Here is a 12,144-nt window from a genome sequence, read left to right on the forward strand (position 1 = left end):
TTATTTTCAATTTCATACTAAGTGTACTAAATTGTTCTGATTATACATATTATGAGAAATAAAACTTCATCAATCTTCTTAATGAAAGCAGAGAATGAGTTATATAGTTTTAATCACATCAGTGAGTTTTTATCATTCTATATTAATACTGTTAAAAAATGGTTTGGGATGTACAGTATTGTCAATCAAATGTTCAGGTCTTGTATCATACAAAGAGGTTGGAGTTCATTTTTATCCTTCACTATTGACTGTTTAAGAACAATAAAGTAACAAAGCTCCAGTTCACCAGATTTGGTGAATGTAGTTAGAAAATAAAATAGAAGCTATAAAATATGAAACAATGGACCAACTCTTGATCATTTGCATTATTTACAGATTGTTTTAAATATCCCAGTACTGCAGTAAGCTGTAAGCGTGAACAAATATAATGGATTTAGAGGACAATCATCAGGATTTCATAACTGGAGAAAAAAAAGGTAATCATTGAAAAAACTAACAGAATGTCTCAAAACATACAATTAGAACAGAGGCCAAAAGCTCTTTGCATGTCATCGGTGTGGAACGAATTTTAAATGTTATAAAAGAACTTTAAAGAACTCTTATAGTCCCACTGTAGTGAAAATCCAGCTTTTAATGTAGTTTATATGTCTATGTGGTGTTTTTAATATGCTTTAAGACAAATCATGTACAAATTTATAAGCCAACACCATTGCTTTGAAGGGGGAAATTTAGAGTCCCTTGTCTCTTTAGTATATATATATCCTTTTATCTATATCCTTGTGATTTGATGAGTGATTTACATGGTTTACAAGAATGATCAATATTTTTCCTCTATGTTATATGAGTGTGATTATTGAATAATAATTATTATTATTGATAATTGAAAAATCTATAGTTTGAGTGTCCATTTCTTAGTTAAAGCCTTTACTTTACAGTTCCTTCACAGCCTTGCTCCTTTCATACTTGTCATGGCGCTGCTCAAGGTCTAGTTAGCTGTTTTCCCCTCATTAATTATGGTGAGGTCATTAGTGTCAACAGGTTGAGACAATCGCCAATATGCTATTTTTAGGGAGAAAACTGATCCTAGACCAGCAGTTTTGAGCAGTTCCCCTCTATAAAAGCAATTGAAAGATTCAGCAGGCAGTGGTTTGAGTGATAACTCTTGTCCAGCCTTAAACACACACACACACCCCTCCTATGATTATTTACTTTCGTGTTTTGTTCATATTCTGTTCACTGACTATTTTATTTATAAATGGATTTTGTTGTTTTCATGAAACTGTTGGCTGACAATAAATCCCATTAAACATTGAGGTCCAACCTAATTCACCAAGATCCACTCACTTTAAAGTTTCTGGCCTCGCCACTGCTGTATATATCTATTAATGTATTCAAAAGAAGGCCCAATAATTAGGCTGCAATTACATAATAAAAGAGACATGTAGAAAAGCAATACTGTAACTGAAACCGAGTGAAGGTGAATATATTGTTGGATCCATACATAGACTGTAAAAAAATATGGACGATGCCCCTTCGTTCTCTTCCATTGGCGAGAAGTGAAGCCGCCATTGTCCCGATATGGCGCTGACATCTTGGGTCTTGAGTCTGCGCAGTTGCGATTTCGGGACCAGACATGCGCAGTAGTGAGCAGGAAGTAAAGCTGCGAAATCAACGTCCCGCTCTGGTCCCGTCCTCACTCTCGCTGAATTAATCGTAAGCATATAATCCAGGGGCGGTTCTAGGGTGAGTGGATATCCGGGGCTTAGCCAAGAAAAATCCATGTATGTGTCAGGATACAAGGAATACACTTTAAATAAAATGTTTTATATTTGTTTTTTTGTTTGTATAATTATAAACACTATGGCTCTATACACTTATATTTTTGAAGGAGCACTTGTACATGCATTTTACACAGCACTTTCAATTTGCATAAATAATCGTATGAGACTATCAAATATCAAATTTGGAATACAGAAATAGGAAATATTGACAAAATTAGAATGGTACTTTGCCACTAGATGGCGGCAAGCCACTGCCTTAATGAGTGAGTCGGTTTATTCAATCGATTCGTTCAAAACAGATGATTCATTTAGAAAAAAAGTAAGAAATGTTTTTGTCAGTGAATCGTTTACAAGCAAATTCATTCAGTAAACACCGTGATGCTTTGTTTGAAACCATTTTCGTTAGCAAAGTATTTTCTTTACTCTTATTATCTTTTTTATTGAATTGTTGCCCTGACACCTGCTAACCAAACATATTCTCAAGGTCGGACATCCGGGACTTTTACTCCTATAATGCACTGCGTGCGCATAGCAACGCGGCGAAGGGTAAAACAAACAAGCGCCCGCCATTAAGCAACACGAAAGCGGAAGATAAACAAGCGCCGAGAATCATGCCTAAAAACTATACATTTATGCAGTTAGCCTTTATTGGCTTTTTTGAAAAAACGGTGTCCCTCACTGACATTGTGTTACAAAGTGGCTGTTATGAGCTCAGTCTGTTAGTGGCACAGCTTGTACAGTGCTTTTGAATGAACAGTTTTTTTTTTAATGAATAAAAAATCGATTACATAGTTAATGTAATCGATGCTTGATGGGTATTTAAACATGACTGCTCGTGTAGGACACATGGTATGTACACATGGTGTTCATACGAGGTGATTTGATGAGGTAATTGTATATGTCTGGATACTCGAGCCTGGGCCATGCTTTTGGGTTGTTCTCCCAGGACTCAGCTGGATGCCGATAGGGACAAGATTGTAATGCTAAACCTACAAGCGACAGCTTTCTGTGGTACCTGGTCAATGCAGGCGCTAGGAGACTGTCTATATATATTGATAAGACATTCTGTAATAGAAGAAGAAGATCTGTATTCATATAGCTGCTAGCTGCTAGCGCCTTTATCAGACATGTAGCGGTAACGTTAGCTAGTCACAAAGCGCTTTACATGAGTGTTTTATTACATTCACTTCTTACCACCGACATACATTCACATACCATGCATCATTAATACAAAGTAGTCTCTTAATACCCATAACTGACATAATCCACAGCAAAACTTCTGTGAATAGATACCTTTTTGATTTGCCTCGGGCTGTGTCTTCGGTTTGTTTTACCCTTCATACACGGCGGCAGCTTGTTGCTATGCAGGTCACATGATTTGTGACGTAACGCCGACCAAGAGAATAACGCTCTAAAAATGCACGCGCGCGCTTGTGTGTGTGTGTGCGCGTGTCCTATTCATACTTTGCAGTCACGTGACATGGATACCTGGCGGGCAACAAACGCCGAAAAAACGGCAAATTTCCAATACTAGCCTACAATCAATTATATAGTGAGGCTGTTTTGTTTCCATAGCACATTAACAAAACGTTTAATGACACTAATAACACTAAAAACAATACAATTACTAAATATTAATATTATCACTAAAATGACGAAACGATCCCGAGCGAGCTCTATATCATTTTAGTGATATTCGCTATACCGTTATATCCATCGTCGTCTCTGAGAGAACGCGGCGTTAATGCAGCGACAGATGCTGAAAGCTCAGTCCGTTTCTACTTTCACTTTAAGGGAATGAGTGCGTTTACATGCAGGGTCTTAACCCGATTATGCTGAATAATAGTGCATCCAATCGTACAACAACTATCTGGCATGTCGTTTACACCTCAAAACACCAACTTTTGTATATTAAAACTGGCGACGTCCTGGCAAGATCCTTGATTAGTTTACTGGGTTTCCTTGCCAGAGAACGACGTTCTTGCCCGCCAGCCAGCACTTGTGACGTCACGTGCAAAGTATGAATAGACTGTGCTGCGCAACCATTAACTGTTAGACGATCAAAATGTAAATCAGACACAATTTAAAACCGAATAAGAAATATAATATGATTAAAAGTTACAGATACCTGCTGAAGCTGTTGTATCTTTTTTTAGTGCTGGCTGGGGGTGTTTTACTTCCTTTTTTTTGAAGAATTTTACTAACTTACACATCAACAAACCACCTGGCTCCAAAATATCTAATTTCTTTAGCTGGATCGTACAGACGATGAACTTTGTTCGGTCAGAAGCACTAGCCTGAGTGGGCGGTTCTTGTCAGTTGTGAATGACAACGTGTATATTGACGGACACTGTAGATGTGAGAGTCGAGAGATATACATTTAATTAATTAAATTCTAATAAAAATTATTTTAATGCGCATGAAAACTCAGTGATGGTGCGTACAATGCATGGTAATAAAAACATTCGGGGCTTTACTGAAAACATTCGGGGCTCCAACCCCCTTAGCCCACCCCTAGCGCCGCCCCTGATATAATCTATAATTAATTATAGAAATTTAGATATTAAATTTAAAGCTCCAATCTCCTCAGTCCTCCAAAGATCCCGAAAAAAAGTCCGTTGTTGCTTCAGTGACTACTTTGCTCAGAGAACCTGTCAATCACAGCTGTCAATCATGTACGCCACAGCTCAGTTTTTATAGCATCAAATAACTAACTAAAAACAAACTTATTTTAAAAACAAACACTTGAAATTACATCAGCGTGATGAAAACTACAGTAAATGCCAGAAACTATATTTGGAAAATAGATATGTGAAGTGTAATTTAATTGTTTAGTTGGTTTCACGTCCCATTGAATAACATGGGGAGGCGGGGTTTATGAGCTATACTAGGACCGGCCACCAGGGGGCAATCGAGACGCTTTGGCTTCACTTTTCAGGGCTTGTGCGGCACGCTTGGATCCATATGGTGGATTTGGTCCATAACAGGACGGAGATGTGATTTATTGAATGCGGCCCCTTTAAGAAATATGACACCGCGCGCACTGAGCATGCGGAGAAGAGAGAAGCGCGAGAACCGCTCTATAGTTTTGTTTTCTTTCTTTCCTCTCTCTTTTCTCTTTTTGTTGTCTCCTTTGACGCTTTAATGAATGTAACAGTCGAACACGTGAAAAGAGAGAAGCGCGAGAGACGAGACGAGCGCTGAAACTTTAACCAGTTGAGGCTGAAAGTGACGCTGTTAACGATCGTGAATGAAGGACAAATGTGGAATATTTTCTCCGGATGTCGGATATTTCCAGTCTGCAGGTCAGAGATGTTATATTTATCATGTAAGAATTGATGTTTGTGTTGGCTAATGTACATTGTTCATAGAGTAACGCACAGATAATTAAATCATTAATTTTGATCAGCCTCTACTCGGTCTGTAGCCTATATTGTGTATGATTTCTGTTATCTTTGTTAGATTCCTGACTTGTTTCAACCTGTTTCATTCAATCTGGAGTCACAGAAAAAGGAACAACCTATATATGGAATGCCAAAGCTGACTTAATTAAAAATAAATAAATACATAAATAAATATACGAATAAATGTAAAAAAGCAAAAATACATAAATAAATACATGAATAAATATACAAAGAAATGTAAAAAAGTACAAATAAATGAGTATTTATACTTTTATTTCCTTATTTATTGAAAAATTGTATTTTTTCTCACATTTATTTATTTTTTATTTATACATTTATTCATTTATTTATTTCCACTTTTATTTATTTCCACATTCATTTATGTATAAATGTTTTTATGTCTACATTTATTTATTTCTACATTTATTTATTTATACATTTATTTATTTCTACATTTATTTGTCCGTATGCTAATGAGGCGGGCGTGTTTTACCTCAGACATCAGCAATCGAGCTCAGAGTGGCAGTGCTGAAGCTTTGAGGCCACAGTGACACCTTGTGGTGTGTGACCAAACGAAACGCAAGAGGTGTGCGGACAATATCACATTTTAAGTCATGTATATCACCCTAACTGTATGTAGGGTAGGCTATATAGGGTTAACACACATAGCACACATGAACAGAAACTACACTTCAACGGGTCTGATAGCAGACACTTGGACATGAAAGCGCATGAAAGCATTCACTATTAATAACAATGTAAACGCGGTGGATAGGGCTTGCGTTTATTGTTGATGAGACTCGCACACCAGCGCAGAACGCAGAGAGAAACCAGCGCACATTTCACTGACTCCTACGCAACCATATTGATCAATGAGTTTGAAACGCGACTCAATACACGGTTTACATTCGCGTTTCATAATTTCTTATGCATAACAGGTGACAATTCAAATGCTTATCTTAAATTCAAATGCAATTTAAATTCAAAAGCAATTCAAATGCTTAGTTAAACTTATCATTAGTCATGGATTTACTCCATGACAAAACCACCCCAGTCATTCTAGAATGATTTATTCTTTCCAAATAGAGCTATTCAAGTCATCTGGTGAAAATGATTTTATATCGCAATATATATCGCAGAAAAATAAAATATCGCAATGTAATTTTTTATCAATATCATGCAGCCCTATCGAACATTGCAATAGTGTATTGCTACTTTAGGTCACTTGAGCAGTGCACAGCTCTTCATTTAGATCTCACTACTGATTTACACCAGCATCGCTGACAATGACCTAATTCAGATACTGTTGCAAATTTAAAATGAAAGATAACGCAGACTCTATTGTTATTGATTGTTTGCGGAAGCCTCCCGGAAGTTAAGTTGGGCCACAAACGTGCACATGCGCAGTAACGGTTGTTTATGTTGTTGACATTGAAACCGTCTACAGAGCCGTTTTAAATGCTACAAATATATAACCATATCAAAATTATCTACATTTCTTAAATCAAGCACATATGGTCATTTAATTTAAGAACTGTAATTATTACAGTATTTCAGTATAAACTCAGTAACCTCAAATTTGGCAGATCTGTTGTCCCTCACGATAATTCACCAAATAAAAAAGCTTCAGTTCAACTGTTAATGGTTAATATGATACATTATTCTGGAATACATTTAAATGATTATAATCGTGAATTGTATTTATCCACATTTTGATGGTCAAGTGTTAGATTATTTCCTTTTATGCCATCATTCTCAGCCCCTTAATCGATGGTTTAGATATTAATTGAATAATAGAACCTGTGCCCTGTTTCATCCTTCTTATATCCTGGGTTACATAAAAATTATCAACCTACTGTTGTTTTATATGCTACTAATATGTAACCATCAAAATGCTCTATATTTCAACTAAAACAAAGACACCATATGTGTTTGCTGTTTAAGTAATCCAGTATAAATTCAGTAACTTATCTTTGATTTTTCCAGATCTGGTCCTGTGGGCGTCAGTATCACACAGTGGTCACAGTTCACACCTGCAGTGAAGCCCCTCCCACAACAATTCTCCAATAAATACTGGGAATATTCCCATCATCCTACAAGAGAAGGACAAACTCCAGGATTAGCAGCTGAAATCTGTGTGACTGTTAAAGATGGAGTTTATTAAAGAGGAGATTGAAGACATGAGTGATCCAGAACCATCCAGAATAAAACATGAAGATACTGAGGAACAAATAGGTTGGTGTCCATTTTTAATTCTTCATTATTGACCGCTGTGGTAGCTCTGAAATATGGATGACAAATGATAGAGAAATGCATGTAAATTATCATAAGCCAGTTTTAATTGCATTAACAAGTGAATGACAGAACTGAACTTTGCACATTAAAGATTCTTTATACAGACAGGTGTCTTGTTTTCTGCTTGCTAAGTGTTTTTAATTCTCATATTTAACCTCATTGAACTGATTGTAACTGATTAATATGTTTATTTTAGACCAGATGGAAGTGATGGAGCAAAGACAGAAACTAAGTGACGTAAAGAAACACTGCGACTTCAAAACTCAAGAAACAAAAGTCAATAAGCTGCACTCCTGCTCTCAGTGTGGAAAGAGTTTCCAAAGTAAAAGAATCCTTAAGACACACATGAGAATTCACACTGGAGAGAAACCGTATACATGCACTCAGTGTGGAATGAGTTTTTCTCAAGCATCAAGTCTCAGTCATCATCTGCACAGTCACTCTGAAGAAAAACCATTTAACTGTGATCAGTGTGGGAAAGGTTTTAATTCGTCATCAAATCTAAAATCACACCTGAAAGTTCATTCAGATGAGAAGCCTTATGTGTGTTCTCTCTGTGGAAAGTGTTTTTCACGACTGAACAGTTTTAAACAGCACCAGAAAACACATGATGGAGTGAAAGATCATGTGTGTTGTGACTGTGGGAAGAGCTTTACTAGATCTATCTATCTGAAACTACACCAAAGAATTCATACTGGAGAAGAACCTTACAAGTGCTCATATTGTGACAAGAGTTTCACTCGGTCTGCATCTCTGAAATATCATGAGCGAGGTCATACTGGAGAGAAGCCGTACTTCTGTACTGAGTGTGGGAAGAGTTTTACTCGGTCTGGATACCTGAAACTACATCAGCGAGTTCATACTGAAGAAAAGCCGTACAAATGTAGTCACCAAATTTTTCATTCAGATGAGAAGCCTTATGTGTGTTCTCTCTGTGGAAAGTGTTTTTCACAGCTGAACAATTTTAAACAGCACCAGAAAACACATGATGGAGTGAAAAATCATGTGTGCTTTAAATGTGGGAAGAGCTTTACTACAGCTGGCAGTCTGAATCAGCACCAAAGAATTCATACTGGAGAAAAACCTTACAAGTGCTCATATTGTGAAAAGAGTTTCACTCACTCTGGACATTTGAAACAACACGAGCGAGTTCATACTGGAGAAAAGCCGTACCACTGTACTCAGTGTGAGAAGAGTTTTAAACATTCATCAAGCCTTCACAGGCATGTGAAAAAATGTTTCCAGTGATCAACATTCGTTTTCATGTCAAATACATTAAACCGAAAAAATATGGAGTTTTCCACAAAAGCACTATATGATCTAGATTAATTTTGTTAATGTGGTGAAAAGCTTGGTTAACTAGAAAGACTGAAGCCCTATTCAGACAGGATTAACTTTACAAGGGTAGATGGAGTAATGTAATCTTTACCACAGGACGTCTGTAATATTAATGGCCAATTCACACGGGATAAGGAATCTTGTAAATCCTGAGATCACTTGCACAAACACATGTAACCTATATTTATGTATATAAAACAGTTATGTCCGGTTGAACAATGTATTAATTAATTAACTTCAGATTGGATGTTGGTAATAGGCACTTGCCTAACACTAATACCCCTTTTCCACCAAGGCAGAGCTGGTGCTGGTTCGGAGCCAGAGCCAAGTTTCAATTCGGTTATTTGGTTTTCCACACGCAAAGCACCAGCTCCGAACCAGGAAAAGTGGTTCTTAAGTAGCACCAAATCATTGCTGGTCTAGAACAGAGCCAAGTAAGAACCACTTGCGTCAGGGGCTGGGGGCGGGGTTACCGTGACCAACAAGACGAATAGAAACTTGTGACCGCCATTTTTAAATAGCAGCTAGTCGAGCTAATAGCAGCTCGATTATAAATATCCGTCTATGTAAGTTACGGCGAGCTGCACAAACGCGTTGGACTCCGATGTATTTTGTAAACCCATGAGCATCCATAGTATTGCAACGTCCGTTATTGTTGATGGCTTGTTCGAGATGCATCGGAGCGGCGCGGACCGATCGGAGCTGCGGGAGTGTTTGGAGAACATACGACTCCTTGTGCTTTTAGATCGCTATCGCAGTGCTTTGATGTCATGCAGAGATCGATCTGCGAGAAGCCGATGCATCTCGAACAAGCCTGGCGTACTGTTTGGCGCTACCGCACTAGCGTTGCTGGGCAACATGAGACGTATACAGTGACGTAAGATCTGGCTCTGTTGTGGCTCTCTAGCCGGTGGAAAGGCAAATCGGTTCTTATTAAGCTCGTCAGTCGAACCCACTCTGAACCAGCTTTGGCTCTGGCTCTGAACCAGCACCCGGTTCTTGTTGGTGGAAAAGGGGTATTAAAGATGTTTCATGCCTCTAAAGCCTGCAACATGCCGGGTGACGGTCGGGCAGTTTTTGACCAAGTTTTCTCAGTGTGTTTCACACCGTCGGCTGAAATCGGTTCTCCTCTGCTTTTTTTACGGCTGATTCGACATGTTGAATGTTGAATGGCGTCGGGCCGTCGATGAGAGAGAGAACTCTGATTGGCTGTCAGCTTAGTGAACGAGTCAGTGCACGGGAATAGTAGCAAAACAGCGAGCAAAGAAGTCAAAACGGTACAGATAGAAGGCTGTTCTAATGTTACGTCATCTTACCTGAGTGTTTCTTGGCGAATATTTCAATATTAACAGGATTGATATTGTTAACCAGGATTGATATTCAAAACGGTAAGCACGCAACATGCGACGTCAGGCGACAACAGAGTCGGCTTTCATCAGCGCTAGTTCGTCGGCGTTGGCTTGGTGTCTTATGAAAATGAAAAATTCTGTCACTAATTACTCACCCTCATGTCATTCCAAACCTGTAAGACTTTCGTTCATCTTCAAAACACAAATTAAAATATATTTTTTGATGAAATCGGTCTTATCTGTCTCTTCTCCAGTGGGTTGGGCTAATCCAAAAAAAGTGAAAACTAGGGGGTGTTCTGAAGACAGACTGTTACCTGTGAAATAGGTGTACTCTGAAAACACCCCCATTAGCAGTTAGTGCTTTCCCCCTGATGAAATGAGCGTGGCAAAGCTGATGAAATGAACACGGCAAAACTGATGAAATGAACGCGCAAAAAATCGACCAATCAGAATTTGTCGAACCAGAACGTATCGACCAATTAATCGATTGGGACATTACAGCCCTAGTGTAATCTTTGTCTTATTCTTAGTCTTATCTCTAGTCTCCGGCTTCTCGCCTTGTTTTAGTCTTTCTTCTGTGCTCATTAATTTCTATCTCCGGTTGAATGGACTTACCCTGATTTTCCTGGAACTTTGCTTTCAAGTAAACCTTTTAAACTTCCCGCGAATGATGCGCTCTCCGGGAAAAAAAACGAAAGAAGTCACGCTTCAAACTCACGACACACACACACGCATTCTTGCTCACCAAAGATCCATCCAAGAAACATTTCTATCGATATTTAGATGCGTTTAAGATTGTTTGCCCCTTGCTTTAAGGTGATTTGATAATCTGCTGGCTCTCAAACGTGAACCATTTGTGATACTGCTATTTTGTGATCTGCTCTCCATTTTTTTCTTTACTTTCATTATGTCTTCTTTGTCTGTGTAGTATTATGTATTCGTAGGTTCATTTATTAAAACCCATTTTACGCTTGATTGTCTCTGTCTGCTGCTCACCTAACAAAGTCTCTTAAATGTGTGATCTTAAACTACAAGCTTTTATATTGTTGAGTACTGTAACAGAGTCAGGGCTGTGCCAACTGCCTCAAAGATGTTTCAAACAGTAGCAGCACTGCTCTGAATGTACCGGCAGATGGAGGCGTAAAAATTAAGTGATGTGATGATGACGTCAAAAGTTCAATGTTTATTCCAATAAGTGAAAAAAATCAAGGTCAATAGAGAGCAAATGGTATTTACTGTTAAAAACCAAAAAAGACAAAACAAACAAAAATAAACTGTTCAAAGTTATTCGCAAAGAAACGTTTGGCTATGCCACTAAAATTACCCAGAACAGAGCATAAATATAAATTTAACAGAACACAATAAATATAACACAACTTTAAACCAACTCACACTATGAGTTTCTTAACAACTCTGAGAGGCCCTCTTAAAAAGCACAAGCCCCGCCTACTAGGACTAAACCATTTAGTAAACCATTTATTAACCATTAACTACAATATGTAAGATTTTTGTAATAAAATATCCAAAAATCACTTGGCACAGTGTGATATATTTCCTGAAGTTGTGTACTTAAAATATCCCAAAAGTTCCCAAAGATTTTTAATTTCAGAGAAATTATGGTTGGCTACTATAGATACTCCCCCACCCACCTCTCCCGGTAGCTGCAGAGACGTTTTTGCTTTTTAGCGGCGTGTTGGGGTTCCGGTACACCAGCCATGTCAACTAAATGAATCGATGAATGAAAATGAGCTTTTCAATGCATATCTAAATTTGCGACTACAGTATCTTTGAAGAACTTCAAAAAAAGAAAGAAAAAAGATGCTGCAGCCAATGAGCAGTCGGTGGGGGCTGGCTGCAGGACGACTCAACCTCCACGGACAGTTTTTAATGTTTTATCATAACTAACAACTAGTAATAACTACTCAAGATTTTGCTTTTCGGGACAATTAGGGCCGGATTCAGGATTCGGGACTACAG

General features: G+C 38.1%; 1 protein-coding gene across 1 annotated transcript; it reads left to right on the plus strand.

Moving 5' to 3' along the window:
- Nucleotides 1–4,812: 4,812 nt before the first annotated feature.
- Nucleotides 4,813–11,140, plus strand: LOC143715414 (uncharacterized). Its single transcript, XM_077207189.1, has 3 exons — nucleotides 4,813–5,086; nucleotides 7,172–7,420; nucleotides 7,677–11,140. Exons 2-3 carry the CDS (start codon nucleotides 7,336–7,338, stop codon nucleotides 8,726–8,728), a joined length of 1,137 nt encoding a protein of 378 aa, XP_077063304.1. The 5' UTR covers nucleotides 4,813–5,086; nucleotides 7,172–7,335; the 3' UTR covers nucleotides 8,729–11,140.
- The last annotated feature ends 1,004 nt before the right edge of the window (nucleotides 11,141–12,144 follow it).

Source organism: Siphateles boraxobius, unplaced genomic scaffold (genome assembly GCF_051911475.1).
Source record: "Siphateles boraxobius isolate OS27281-9 unplaced genomic scaffold, OSU_SipBor_1 6, whole genome shotgun sequence".
Classification (NCBI taxonomy): domain Eukaryota; kingdom Metazoa; phylum Chordata; class Actinopteri; order Cypriniformes; family Leuciscidae; genus Siphateles; species Siphateles boraxobius.